At 43.1% G+C, this 15,279-nt stretch overlaps 1 protein-coding gene across 1 annotated transcript; it reads left to right on the forward strand.

The window, feature by feature from the left end:
- The first annotated feature begins 11,192 nt into the window (after window positions 1-11,192).
- On the forward strand, window positions 11,193-12,871 carry LOC148015801 (Saccharopine dehydrogenase). The gene has a single exon (XM_087664562.1). The coding sequence runs from the start codon at window positions 11,300-11,302 to the stop codon at window positions 12,641-12,643; it is 1,344 nt and encodes a 447-aa protein (XP_087520688.1). The 5' UTR covers window positions 11,193-11,299; the 3' UTR covers window positions 12,644-12,871.
- The last annotated feature ends 2,408 nt before the right edge of the window (window positions 12,872-15,279 follow it).

Here is a 15,279-nt window from a genome sequence, read left to right on the forward strand (position 1 = left end):
ATGTACGGCAATCGTCCTTGTCAGAATCGAGCAGAGGATGCGATTCGTGACTTCGACTTGGCCATTGGCCCTGGGGTAATAAGGAATGGACTTGCGATGGCGGATCTTATACAACTCTGTCAACTCTTCCATGACTTTGTTGAGGAAATGAGTGCCTCTGTCACTTACCAACTCTAAGGGACTACCAAAACGGGTGATGATATTCTCGTACATGAACAGGGCCACGCTGTTACCATCGTCCCGCTTGAGGGCTTTAGCTTCACACCACTTTGTGACATAATCTGTACATACAAGGATGTATCGGTTTTGTTTCCTTCTGGTAGGAGGATCGATCAGACCTACGAAGTCAATACCCCACTTCTCAAACGGCTTCAAAGGAAGGATAGGTTGTAGTGGCATGGCACTTGTCTTCGTGGGTTTCCCCATTCTTTGACAAGCATCACATCTTTTACAGTAATCATAGGCATCCTTATGAATGGTAGGCCACCAATAACCTGCCAGCAGAGCCTTCCTGGCTGTAGCTTCTCCTGCAAAGTGACCTCCACATGGCTCGTCGTGGCAAGCCTTCAGAACAATCCCAATCTCTTCTCCTGCAACACATCTTCTGAGCACTTCATCTTTGCCTTTCTTGTATAGTGCACCGCCTAGCAGGGTGTAGGGGGCTGATTCTAGCATGAGCTTCTTCCTTTCCCGACTAGAAATACCAGGAGGGTACTGTTGGGTTGCCAGCAGATTGGCAATGTCTGCATACCAGGGAGTTACAGTTTCTACCAAGAATAGGGAAGCATCAGGGAGGTCTGGATCATCCTGCTCCTCGTCTGCAATTTGTGGGATACGCGACAGATGATCAGCCAGAACATGGGAACGACCAGGCTTAGTAATCACCTCAAAGTCGAACTCCTGGAATAAAAGGAGCCATCTCATCATTCGTCCTTTCACATCTGCTTTGTTCATCAGGAAGGACAGGGCCTCATGATCCACATAAAATTTAAAGTGGGTAGATAGGAGGTAATGGCGAAACTTTTCCAGGGCAAACACCATTGCCAAGCACTCCAGCTCGGTCACTGTATAGTTTCGTTCCCTATCAGTGACTTTTCGGCTTGCATAATAGATCGGTTGATCCAACTTCGAGGAGCCCTTTTGGTAGAGGACAGCACCTAAGCCTTCAATTGATGCATCAGTGTGTACATGGAACTCTTTCGTCCAATCAGGAGGTTGCAGAATGGGTGCCTCAATCAAACACTGCTTCAGAGTGTGGAAGGCTTTGTCACATTCTTCTGTCCAAGTGAACTCTGCATCTTTCCTCAGAAGCTTGTGCAAGGAGGTTGCCTTTGTTGCAAAATGAGCTATGAACCGTCTGTAGTAACCCACATGGCCTAGGAATCCCCTCAATTGTTTGAGGTTGGTGGGTGCTGCCAGAGCTGCGATCTTTTCGATCTTTGCAGGGTCTGTTGATATCCCTTGTGCAGAGACAATGTGGCCCAACAGAACTCCAGAAGAGACCCCAAAGATGCATTTGTCGGGGTTGAGGGAAATCCCATACTCCCGGCATCGGTCAAAGCATTGTTCCAGGTGTTCCCAATGTTCACGGATCGAACTATAGACACAGAAGTCATCCAAATATACTTCAATGAAGTCGTGCAGATGATTTTGAAATGCGGCCATCATGACTCGTTGGAAAGTAGCAAGGGCATTGCAGAGTCCAAATGGCATCACTCGGTAAGCGTAGGTCCCCCATTCTGTGGTGAAGGTTGTTTTGGATTGGTCTTCTTCTGCGATCTGCACTTGGTTATATCTGCTGAATCCATCCAAAAGGGAATAAAGCTCATGTCCTGCCACTGTGTCCAACAGTTGGTCTGTGAAAGGGATAGGAAAGTGATCCTTCTGTCCTGCCACTGTGTCCAACAGTTGGTCTGTGAAAGGGATAGGAAAGTGATCCTTCTTTGTTTTAGAATTAAGCTTTCGAAAATCCACACATATTCGCAATTTTCCATTCTTCTTGGGTACAACCACGATGGGTGAAACCCATTCACTATTTGGATAGATGAACTCGGCTTCCAGAAGCTTCAGCAGCTCCGCTTTCACCAATGTGGAATAATTCGAGTTCATTCGCCTCTGTCGTTGCCGTACTGGCTTAGCATCAGGCTCCAAGTCAATATGATGTTGACATATTGTGGGATCAATCCCCTTTAGGTCTTTATAAGACCACGCAAACACGTCCAAATTCTCTTTCAACAAGTTGTACAAGGTTGACAATTCCTCTTTTGGGAGACTGCTACCCACCTTCAAGTGGCGTTCAGTGCCTTCTGCATCCACAAAGGTTAACCGCCTTTCACCTTCTACTTCACGGATGAAGGTTCCGCGGACTGCTTCTGGGTACAGATCCGACTCCTTCAAGGGAGTGGTGTCCTCTTCTGATGTCCCACTAGAACCAATTTCTTCTTTTGGTGGAGACTTAGGTTGCTCTTTAAGACGTTGGAATGGGATAAGAGCTGTTTCGGGTTTGGTTTCAAGATTAATTACTTTTTGGCTTGAAGACTCATCTTCTGAAGATACATCCAGGAACGTCACATAACAGGGACCCTCTGATGCCTGTTGGGTTTGTGGGACTGGTGCTTGTTGGCACGGTGCATCATCATCATCTTTCTTTGGCAAAGATGGGTTAGGACGGCATGAGCCATTGCTAAAAGACGGCTTGTTCTTCTTAATCCATTTCTTATAAAGATTTTGCATATGAGAAGATCCATTTACCAGACCAAATGGTACCATCACCATTCTGTCCCATAGCATGAGCTCATCTGCTTCTGATGCTTCTGGAACTTCTTCTTCAAATGTATCCTCTTCAAGTGGGATAGATTCTTCTGTTTCACTTTCATAACCTTCTTCGTCCATATCATATCCATCCTCTTCTGTCTCTGTCTCTGCTTCTGCTTCTGTCTCTGCGTCTGCTTCTGCTTCTGCTTCTGTCTCTGTCTCTGTAGGAGCTCTGTAACAGAAGAACAGATTCTCTGTTTCCTCTTCTACCTCTGTCTCTGTTTCTACTATGGCCATGTAACAGGGAGAGCAATACATCCATGCTTCTATCTCACTGTCAGAAGTGATTTCAGAAGTCATGCCCGATTCAGGCATGAAGTATTCACCCATTGATAATGGCTTGGCATCTTTTGGAAGTCAGCTTACAGTATCCACTGTTAAGGAATGTGCCACTGTTTTCTTGGGAAGGATCTGTTTGACAGCATCTTCGTCTACTGATGTTCCATCCGTAACCTCATTAGGGGAGTCAGAAGATAATTCCAAGGAGGTGGACCCCTGTCCTTTTTGAGAACCATACAGTTTCAGCACCACTTTGTTGGGTCCTCTACCCAAGGTCAAGGTTCCTTTGAACCAATCCGTCCGTGCTCGGGCTTCAAAAAGCCATGGTCTGCCCAGTAACAGAGGATAGGATGTACCATAAGAGTTTGGCTTCACCACCAAATAGGTCAGCCAATAATCTTTTCCAGCCACTGTAGTCTTCACATATGGAAGAATGCCCAAAGGCTTGATTCTACTTTGATCTGCCAGTCTGATGAGCCATTGGGTGGGTTGCACACCTTATAGGCCTAGATCCTTCATTGTCACATCCGTCATAATGTTCACTGACGAGCCTCCATCAATCAGTGCATTTGCAATAAAGCAACCTTCTATCCATACGCCAGTCTCTGGAGTACCTGGATCTAGGAAAGCATTAGCCACATCCACTTCTTTGACAGGCTCTGGAGCCTTGTTGGACTTTGTTGCTATTAAGGGAGCAATCCTTAAACCACGTCTTCTTGTCAGTATACTTTTGAACCTTTTCCGGCAACTGGGGGACAACATCAATAATTGTTGGAATGTGAGGTTTGGTTTAAAGGTATCTAGATCTCTGACCAGATCGTATTCCTTAATAGGATCCACTAGCTTCTCTAACCGATTAGGGAATGGGGCAACACCCATTTTCATTTTCCCTCTTTCTTCCAACAGGGGAATCATGGGAACTTCTTCTACTACTTGAGGCGCTTCCTCCTCTTCTGTATCTTGGACCTCTGGTCCTGTCTCTGTAACTGTCTCTGTAACTCTCTGTGGCACTGTAGTGCTCTGTACGGCACTGTTAGGCTCTGTTTTGTTCTGTTCTTCTGGTGGAAGATTAAACTTCACTGTTCTGGCAGGAGGGTTATTTTCTTTCTGGACAGGTGGTTCCTTCTACTTTGCGCGCGTGATGGCAGCAACTTCCAATTCCACTAAATTGGAGGTAGGCTCTTGGGCCTTAGCCGGACTATCAGTAGCACTGTTTTTCACTAGGGCTGGGCTTGGACAATATTTTGCAGTGTGGCCTTCTCCTTTGCATCGACTGCATAAGGGCTTGTAATCCACTGACCTTCTGGGATTTGGACAATTTGGTGAAATGTGTCCCTTTTCTCCGCATCTGTAACATTCCACTTCTGATCTCTGACCACCGCCAGACTGTCTTCCTCTGTAACTTTGAGAGGGAAATCGTCTGGGTCCGAAATTAGGACCAAACTCTCTAGGCTTGGGTCCAATATCTTGTGTTGTCATTTTGGATTCCAGCAAGTTGAATCTTGCGTCTTCTTCCTTCCTTCTCCTATCATGCATCTCCTTCAGAGAGCAAATGTCCTCTGTATGGTTCTTCCGCAAACAGTAAGAACAGAAGGCCCCAGGAATAGTTGGTTTTCGTGTACATTCAGTGGCTAAATGGCCTGCTTGATGACACTTACCACACCAAGTATTTGACCGCATCACATCTCTTCCTGCTCCTGCAACATTGGATATGCTTGCTGTGTTCACTTTCAACGTCTGTAGTTGCTCTGTGATCACATCCATCAACTCCTTTTTCGATGTTTGCAACTGAGTTGGATAAATAATCCTTCAAGCTTTCTCCTCCTGAGGCACTGGCAGGAGGGTTTTGAGGAGTCTCTGTAATCACTGCATAAACGGGTTGGACTGGTACAGAGGGGTCTCTGTTCTGGTTCTGATTCAGAGCTCCTGTTTGAACTGCTGGCTGTTGGCTCCAGTTGGTAGGGTTCCACTGTTGCTGCTGATTTGGCATTGAGGAAATTGGTTGGGACCATTGATGTTGTGGTTGAGCCATCATTTGAGGCATGGATTGTGGCCACTGTGGATTTGGTGCACTGTACTGTGATACCGGGGGCATCTGTTGGTAGGGGTAGGGAACAGTCCCTGGGACTGCATTTGGTGGATACATCATTCCTGGCATCAGAGGAGATAGGACTCCTCTTCCTGTATTCATCGCCAATCTAGCTTCCACTTCATCGTACAGTCTTGCACCTTCTGTTGCAGCTTGCAGGGTGGCTGGTCTTTGTAGCTCCACAAACTTACGGACTTCTGGTTGTAATCCTCTGAGAAACACCCCCTTCTGAATGCCATCATCTAGATTATGGTTAGTCCATCTCTTCAGGATGGATTCCATTCGTGAGACATAAGCTTCTACTCTTTCTCCAGAGGACTGACTTAGGTTCATAAATTCCTCTCTCATCCGCTCTTCAAAACCTTCACGCCTGAATTTAGTGAGGAAGGCCAACTTCAGGTCGTCCCATGTGCCGTCTCTCATACCACTGAAACGCCGCGCCCTTGAAAGTGGCGGGGAATATTGCTAACCAATGCTCAGGGGTTCTGGCATTGTTAGCCACACACGCTACCATAAACTCTGCTACATGAAGATCGGGGTCTTCATTGTACTCTCCCTTAAAAACTGGCAATGGGACTACATTTGCTGGCCTGTCATCAATATTTCCAGGACGGATCTGGCTTGGAAGTGGACCTCCAGCAGGAGGAGGAAGGGCTTGATGTGCCATTGGGACTTCTGTAAAGAGTTCCGCAAGGGCGTCAAAGGCGGCTTCTGCTGCGAGCTCATTCTCAGCCTTGATTTTTGCTTTCTCTCTTCTCACGTACCTCTGGACTCGTTCTAACGCTTGCCTCTTTATTGCGTCATTCATCAGGGGGTTGGCTCCACTATGTTGTTAGTGCTCCACAGAGGGTTAACAGAAGACTTCAGTCTCTGTAGGACTCTCTTGCCAACATTTCTTCTACTTCTTTCTTTTCAACGTCCCTGAATTCTGCTTTCATTCCACTGCACAGAGGAAGGTATTCGGTTCTGAATGTGTCAAAATGCATACGTCTGAGCATGGTGGTGGTGCCATCATCATAGTAATGCCAGCTTCTGATGGTTTCAACAGTGTATGTTGTGAAAAACACTCTGTCTACCAACTTCCAGTGGGTTGCTAATTGAACAAACAGAAGATTATCAGTACACCAAGCATCCCATGTATCTTACTGTTGAGCATCCATGAACAAATTCCAACTTTTTTCCTTCTTGTCTTTGTGAACCTCTACAAACCAAGACTCCTGAAGCTTCTTCACAATCTCCCACTTGATGTTATGTGGAAACTTCTCAATGAATGCCAAATCTTCCATGGATGGTCATTCTCTCTGTTTCTGCTCTTCAGTTTGTTCCCAAATAGTTTGCCACCAAGATGCAAGTGTCTGCTGCTTCAGCATGAAGAGGAAACTGTCCACCACATAGCGCATGCATCATGATGATGATGTGTTTCCGCCATTGTGGGATGAACTTCTTGTGGAAAGTGGCTTTGATTATGAGAAATTCCAACTCTTCAGTGGAAGAAGGAATTTTACAAACATCCATTGAATTCTTCTCTTCTTGGCAATGCCATTTCCTTCATTTTCAGCCTCTTTTGGTGCTTGGTGATGGCAAGGTTCCCCGGCTGCGCACCAAAAACATGGAGCCCCGAGAGGAACACCAAGGAAAAGGGAATTCTCTTGCAAGAAAATCTATCTTGTAACATCAACAAGCTTGTTTATCATGTTTCATATGATCACAATGAAGAAAAGAACACCATGCACAACAAATCTTCATACAACATCATGTAGACCTCCCACGGATTTGATAGAATCAACCATATTCTTCAATATCTTCACAAAATCCATCAATAGAACAAAGAAAGAAAAGAAATACACCATCTTTGAATGAAAATACATCACATAGTATTCATCTTCAATATCTTCATAGTCTTCTCTCTCAATCTCTCATATATAATCACTATGTTTGAGTAGAATTGGCTATCTCTGACTCTCTCTCTCTCTCTCTCTATCAATAATACATCATATCCTCACTACAATCTCTCAAAATCACTCTCAATAATCCTTCTTAGGTCGTGGATACCCCTCCCAAGAGGTATGTCTGATATGAAGAGTCACCAGAGCCACTACAGTGTCCTTTCATAGCTCTCTACTGTCACTTCACTCTAGTCTTCACTTGAGTCTTCAGCAGCTACTTCTTCCACTTCTTTCAGCTCTTTTGCACTTGTATTCACCTCTTTCCAAGGCTAGAAAACTTTCCCAAAGTCACACATACATTCCACAGAACACTTACAGAAGCATACAGAACAGTCTACAGAACAGTACCAGAACAGCTACAGTACAGAACGGAACAGAAACAGAACAGAAGCAGAAGCTCTACAGAAGACCTACAGAAGGTTACAGAAGATCATCAAAACCACATAACTCATTCTCAAACCATTCCAAACTCTCACAAACCATTCAATAAACTTTCACAATATCTCATTCTTCATTAATCAATACTCCATCCCTCCTTACAGAAGACAATCAGAACAAAACAGACCAAAACAGAACAAAACAGAAGGTATACAAAACCATTCAGAACCTATCAGAACATCACAGAACCACCAACAAACATCATGATCTTCCAAAACACAATCATTACCATCCAAAACACTCTCAAACCACTTCTAAATCAATCAATCATCTCATAAAATCAACCATTCAGCTCTCAAAAACAACAAAAATCAGCCAAAAAATAAGTCATTTCAACACTCAACATCCCAGCATGGCCAAATTATGGATGATTATGATGGTAATCTAGATACACTTGTTGTAGCTTTTTTGGTATGTAGATCCTTGGTTGTTGACTATTTTGTACATAATGTAAGACTTTGTTTTGAATGATGTACTTTCTTTGATCTGAATTTACATTTGATAATTGATTTTTACCAATGATTTTTATGATGGCTAGTTCTATCACTTGAGCCATTGTTATCTACTCTTGTAGTGGATGGAAGCTCAGTATGCATAGTTGCATCTACTTGAGTATTAGTCACTTCCAGAATGCTTCTGCTCAGTGCATTTGCAATAACATTTGTTGTGCCTTTATAGTTTTTGATCTTGAAATTGCACTCTTGCAGCACCAAAATCCACCTTTGTAGTCTCCCTAGAGGATGATGCTTATGGATCAATGTGATTAGTGGATTACGAACTATTTCTAATATTACCTCAGGACCATGAAGATAAGGATGTAACTTTGCCAAGGCCCACAATATAGTTAACATATGGGATTCTAGCCTCGTCTTTCTTGCTCTTGTAATAAAATAGCCACCAAGCCTTGATCAGATGCATCCATTTTTAGCAAAAAAAGGTTTGGTAAAATCTTGGTACTATAAGAGAGAGAATTGTGTAATGAGTCCTTTGATTTGTTCAAATGCCTTTTGACCATCTCAATTCAAAGATATTTCTCCCCCTTCCTTAGCAACTTCCTTAATGGATATGTAACTAACACCGCATTTGGAATGATTTTTTAGGGAACTTGCCATCATTTCTAAAAATTTTTGGAGCTACTTCACAGTTTGGGGTGTTGCATAAATTTTTATTGCAAATATCTTTGTTGGATCCACTTTGATGCCTATTGCTAAAATGATATAGCCTAATAACTTCAAAGAAGTTGCTCCCCACCACTGGCATTTTCTATGTTGAATTTTTAGATTGTATTTTTGTAGCTGATGCAACACTTCTTCTACTACTTTTAAATGTTTAGTCCATGTTGATGTATGGATCACTATGTTATCTTATCCACTTTGATGCTTGCTATTGGAATGACGTAGCCCAAGAACTTCAAAGAAGTTGTTCCCCACTTGCATTTTCTATGTTGAATTTTTAGATTGTACTTTTTATGGTCGATGTAGCACTTCTTCTACTAATTTTAAATGTTCAGTCCATGTTGACGTTTGAATCAATATGCCATCTAAGTAAATGACAAGGTCTTTCTTTTCAATGAGGTCTTGAAACAAATTATTACCCATTCTTTGGAATATCCTTGGAGGATTTGTCAGCCCAAAAGGCATAACTTTGACTTAAAAAAGGCCCATTGGTGTTTGGAAGGCTATCCCGTGAGCATCCTTTTTGCTTAATGAAAGGCCCATTGGTATTTTAAATTTGCTAATTGATCCAATAAATCATGCAACCTAGGTAACACGTACACATCCCTAATGATCACATTGTTCAAGGGTCTATAATCCACACAGAAGTGGTATTGTCCATTCACTTTCTTCACTAGATGTAGTTTAGCTACCCACGAACTTTTAAATGCTTCTATCACCCCCTTTGTTAACATATATTTAACTACCTCATTAATAATTTGAACTTCCTTGGGTGAACACCTTCACATTTGCATCTTGATGGGTGGTGCAGGTTACATTGGAATGTCATGGCATATAGGTGCATTGAACGTACTTTGCTTTGCTGCTAGTAATAGATGTGTATATATTTTCAAGAGTTTTTGCATGTCTCTTTGATGTTGCTATTTTGGTACGTTTGCTATTTGTACATGTTGAAAATAATTACTATTGGCCAACATCATGAATGGAATTGGCACAGAATTTGGGAGTTCCAATACCTCATCTCTAAAGTTTAATATGACTCGGTGCTATTGCATAGCTAGTCATATCCTAATGTGAAAAAAGTTGGTGTGGTAATAGGTATGTTGCATGATAAATAGTTTGGCATGCTATTGTTCAAGGTATTATTGCTTGGTAGTGAGTGTGATAGAGATGCTTTGTATCTCCAAATAGTATTGATATTGGAGTTGCTTGTTGTGTCCTAAGTTGTAATTTTTGTGCTAGTGATTGCCTAATTGATGAAAATGATGCTCATGTGTCTAATAAAATGGTTGTTGGTGTTTGTCCTATGGTAATTGTGATTAGTGTGACTAAACTATTTGTTGATTGAATTGTAAAGGCTTGCACATGCGAATGGATTTGCCTCAACAACCGGGCAACAACCATTCACTTCTTAGAGGTTTTCTGAGACACTTGCGAATGTTGTTGCATTGTTGTTGTTGACTTGAACATTTTGAACTTGTGGTTGCTTTGCTTTGAGGTGATTACATTACTTTTTCACATGGCTGTACTTATTGCAATAAAAACATTTGGATCATCCTTGGGCATCACGAACAAGTAGAGAACGCTTCTTAGCCCATTGTGCATTATAGACATCAATTTCCATAGGTGTTGGACATCCAAAGTGACTTTTGCCATGCTTTTGTTTTCTGGCATCTCTGCATCTTCATGACCCCTTCGATCCTTTGTGCAATTTGTATTGATTCATGAAGGGTTTGTGGCCCTTGATTTTGTACCCTTCTTGCAACGTTTAAATATAATCTTGGCCACAAAAAAAAGAGTTTCATGGATTTAGACATAGTAGGATTTTCCCTTGTTATGATTTGGTTGAATTTAATGGCAAATTGTGAAACAGACTCTCCTAGCTGCCGTTCACATTTCCTTAATTGCTTTAGTGCAAAGACTGGGCTATGTTTTGATGAGCAAAATGTTTGATTAAAGATTGCTTGAGTTGGTGTCAATTGATCTTGATGTGCTCAGGCTACTGCACATACCAAGTAGCAACAATCCCTTCCAACAGTGTATGAATTTCTTTTGTCTTTTGTTCATCCATCCACCCATGATAACTGGCGACATTATCAAAGTGGTCTAGCCACGATAAAACATCTTCAGTTGGTAATGCTGCAAATGAACATGATCTCACTCTTGGATTTGATGTGTTCCCGAGATGTTGTTGATGCGCAAGAAAGGCCAATAGGGTGTGACTCATTGCACTATATATGTGGGCTGTTCTAGCTGGTGTTGATACATTAGTTTGTCTTATGTTACATGTCTCGGATTGTGCAGATTGAGAGGAGACCTTGGGGTTGTCATCTCCACCAATGTAATGGACCTAAGAATACGAGATAGAGAGAGGACCAACCATAGTTTCATTGAGTTCACTCTCGTTAACTGAAACCTTGGATTCCCACACTAGGAATCAAATATAATTGAATACAACAACAGTTCACTAGTTTACACCTGCAATCCTGAACAACAACAAAGGAGAAATTCAGAAAAGAAGAAGAAGAAGAAGAAGAAGAAGCAAAGGAGCAGGGAATATGGAAGAGCAGCAGCAGGTGGACGTGGTGATCTTTGGAGCCTCGGGATTCACAGGCAAGTATGTCGTGCGCGAGTTTCTCAAATTCTTGTCCGGCGGCAGCCATGGCCATCGGCGCATTGCCCTCGCCGGCAGAAGCAGGTCAAAGCTCCCCGCAGCCCTTGCTTGGGCCTCCTCCCCCAAGCCGCCCCCTGCCCTCCCCTTTATCACCGCTGATGTCGCCGACCCACCGTCTCTCGCCGCCATGTGTAGGCGCACCAAGCTCGTCGTCAACTGCGTCGGCCCGTACCGCCTGTACGGCGAGCCTGTGGTCGCGGCCTGTGTCGATGCTGGTATCGACTACATCGACATCACAGGGGAGCCTGAGTTCATGGAGAGGGTCGAGGACCGTTACCATAAAATCGCGCTCGAGAAGGGATCACTGATCGTCTGCGCATGTGGTTATGATTGTATTCCTGCAGAGTTAGGGTTTCTGCACCACCTCAAGCATTGGGAGGAACCATCACTGCCAAACACAGTGAATGCCTTCTTGGAACTCAGATCCAGCAAGAGGATCGTTGGCAACATGGGTACATACGAGTCTGCCGTCCTGGGTGTCGGGAGCACCACTGAGCTGCGGAAGCTGCGTCAGAAGAAGGATCGCAGCAGAGTTAGGGTTCTTGGAGCCCCTGTGAAGAAGCCCTCGCTGCTGTCATGGCAGAAGGACTTGAACAAGTGGGCTGTACTGCTGCCGAATGCTGATACGGCTGTTGTTCGTAGGACGCTGGCTACTATTGCTGATGGTGGCCCTCCATCCATCGCAGAGGAGGAAGAGGGCCTTTCTACCATGGCAACTGCACGCAAGTTGCAGTACATTCCTGTGCATTTTGGCATGTACTCTGTTGTGCCGAACTTCCTTGGTGTACTTGCTCAAGTGTGGTTGGGCTTGTGGATTGTGACTCTCTCATTTTTCGCAATGGGTCGGTGGCTTCTTTTGCACTTTCCAGCATTTTTCTCAGGTGGCTTGTTCAGACATGGTGGGCCTTCAGAAGAGCAAGTCAATGCAGCTAGCTTCAAGCTCTGGTTCATAGGAAAAGGCTACAGTGACTCAACACTTGCCACATCTTTCCCTGCTATTCCACTTGGTACACAAGTCACAACAGTGGTGTCTGGCCCAGAGATTGGATACATTACTACTCCTATTTGTCTGGTTCAATGTGCCCTGCTTGTTTTGGATAACCGCACAGGTCTTCCAAAAGGTGGTGTATACACTCCAGGTATAGCATTTGGGACTACAGATCTTCAACGGCGCCTTGAAGAAAATGGAATCACATTCGAGTTCATCTCTAGACGGACCATCAAATGAGACAGCATAAAAGATGAACAGCATAAAAGATGGACTATCAATTCAGACAACATAAAATTTTGAGCCTCCTTGTTAATTTCCACATAACTGTAAATAGCGTGCTGGCTGTCATAGCTTGTGCAGAGCTCAACCTTAGTTTGTTTGACTCTTGTTCAACGTGGTTGGGTTAATTCTGTTAATGTCTACATGTAGTAGTCACTAATGTATTGCTGGTTAGTCTTTTGAAAAGATTGCTATGGGAGTGTTTGCGACTGTAGCCTTAGTATGCAAAGATGTTTGAAGATAGGTGTTTGTTTCCTGACAAGTGCAAATAGCATGCTGGCTGTCATAGCTGGCCCAAACTCACCTTGTAGTTTTTTTAATATCGAATCTTGTTGACTGGGCGTTTTCCTGGTGTGGTTGTTCTTTAAGAGCTGATAGTCAAGCTGATTTGTCTGACATAATGGCACTTAGCCCATTGATCACAATGCATGAGAAAGTTGTCTGGTTTTCACTGTAGTATAAGTTTGGTAGCAATTGTTGTTGGATGGAAAAACTGTAAACTGTTGTAATAGGCCACTACTTGACGTGTGCTACCTATCAAACAAGAGGGGTTTTGGAAGATTGCTTCCTAGCCAACCTACCTGGCCTCTTTTTGTGCAGCATTGCACTTTACTACATGCCCTGAATTTGTGGCCTCACTGCCTGATCAGTGCAGCCTTCTTCTATATGCATCTCATAGCTGGGTCACACAGGTGTTCATCAGGGAAGTCGGGAGGGTTGAGAAGTTCAATAATTGTATGCTGCAATCTATTGTGAGAAGATTTGTCAGAGTTGATATCTGACTGGCTGTATTAACCAATCAGATTTGAATAATGAAGGCTCCTTATTTTGATGGTAGGATCCTCTTTATGTGAGTGTCAAGAGGATTATGTACGATATACCCTTCCTACCACCCACGCTCCCTTGTGTGTGACAGAAGTGATTGTAACCACTCTCAGTTTCTCCAGTGTATCCTGGTGCAAACAGGGCACTTTGTGACAGGACATTGGTAGCTGAAAGATGCATATTGATATTAATTTTGGAGACCTGACAGTAGCGCCCAGGCCCCCCAGTCATTCGGGATGCTGAAGTGACATGGTGACAGAGCGGAATGACTGGACTGCTGCCTAACCAGCTGATTAGCCAACAACTGGTTGCAAAAGTGTAATAAACACAGATGTGACTGACTGCTGATGATTTTTACTCTTTCGTCCATCTGCCTAAAGGAGCTCCCCATGTTTTCTACAGGGCAATGTGGGCAATACTGTAGCTCTGATACTTCTCAGTGACCCTGCCAGCACTAGGGTGTGCAGGGTCAATGGTTTTAGAGGAGTTACTCCTCAGCTGATTCTCCTTTTTGAATAGGAGGAAGCTTGGTAAACGAGTGGAAAGAACAGATCCTTGAGTAGGAAAAGAGAAACTTCTGCTGTTCAATGATGAAGTGTTGCTGCTAAGTATCATCATTTTACACATTTTTCTCTTCATCAAATTATCCACTTGAGCCGGGGTAACCATTAAAGTCCTGACAGCATCTTACACTTGAGATTCTGCAGCATCTTACACTTGATTGATTTCCCCATATTTGAATCTCAACTTTCTCCCTTGCAACCTCTCATATTTGGAGTATGTGCAATGATTTTTTAATCAATTCTACTATTTGGCTCTCCTAAATGAATCCATCCTAGGGCCCTACAAAAAGTGTATCAATCATTCGTGGGCAAGCAGCTGACTTGTATAAGAAAAAGTTAGGAAGTGTAGCAAATATAAGAGAGAGCCCTTGGGGGGTTAGCCTTGTGTGTAAGGGATGCCATGGTTGCTAGATAGAAGCATGGTTTTAATTGGGCCTTAAAAACATTGGTGGGTAGCCTTGATCTTATGTATAACCAATGACCGAAGACCTTTGGAAGTTACTAAATTTCTCATCCAATTTATTCAAAGTGACCAACTGGCTACCATTATTTGTTTGTGAAATCTTCGCCCTTGAGAAGTCTTGAAATCGATGGATAGTTTATTTACATAAAGCGAGTGACAAAATGACTTTCATTGGTCGATTGCAAAAATCTTCAAGGGTTAGGATAAGATGAATAGGATTGTAAATAATGTGCATATTTTTGTTTTTGAGAAGGGAAAATGAAGAGTTGGATTACAAATTTGCTTAACAAAAGGGGAAGTGTAAAGGCACTCTCTTAGTTACTTGTGATTGAATCAGGTTCTAAAACAAGATCATCTTTGTAGTTCTAATATGCATCTTACATGTGACCTCCATGCACATTGATTGAAAATCCAAGTCTCTACATGCCTTTTGAGCTGTAGAATACAACAATCTTGAAGGTTAGGATATCTTTGTGGTTGTCACTTCAACTTAAGCCGAATTCCTTGAACAGCATGATGTGTCAAGCTAATCACCTAGTTGGAGCCCCTTAGGATTGTCCTTCAACAGGATTTTTTGAGGCCATGTAAGTTATAGGACGCCCTTTTAATGCTTTGGTACATACTCTTTAGGTCTATTGTCATCCTTAGACTCGAACCAAAAGCATCTCAATGAAGCACACACACAAGCTTGCATTTTAAACATGAGTCAACGTTGTAGAGTTCTACTAATTTTGACTCGGCTA

This window comes from Lygodium microphyllum, chromosome 23 (genome assembly GCF_053477565.2).
Source record: "Lygodium microphyllum isolate KBCC chromosome 23, Lygodium_microphyllum_v1.1.10, whole genome shotgun sequence".
Lineage (NCBI taxonomy): Eukaryota > Viridiplantae > Streptophyta > Polypodiopsida > Schizaeales > Lygodiaceae > Lygodium > Lygodium microphyllum.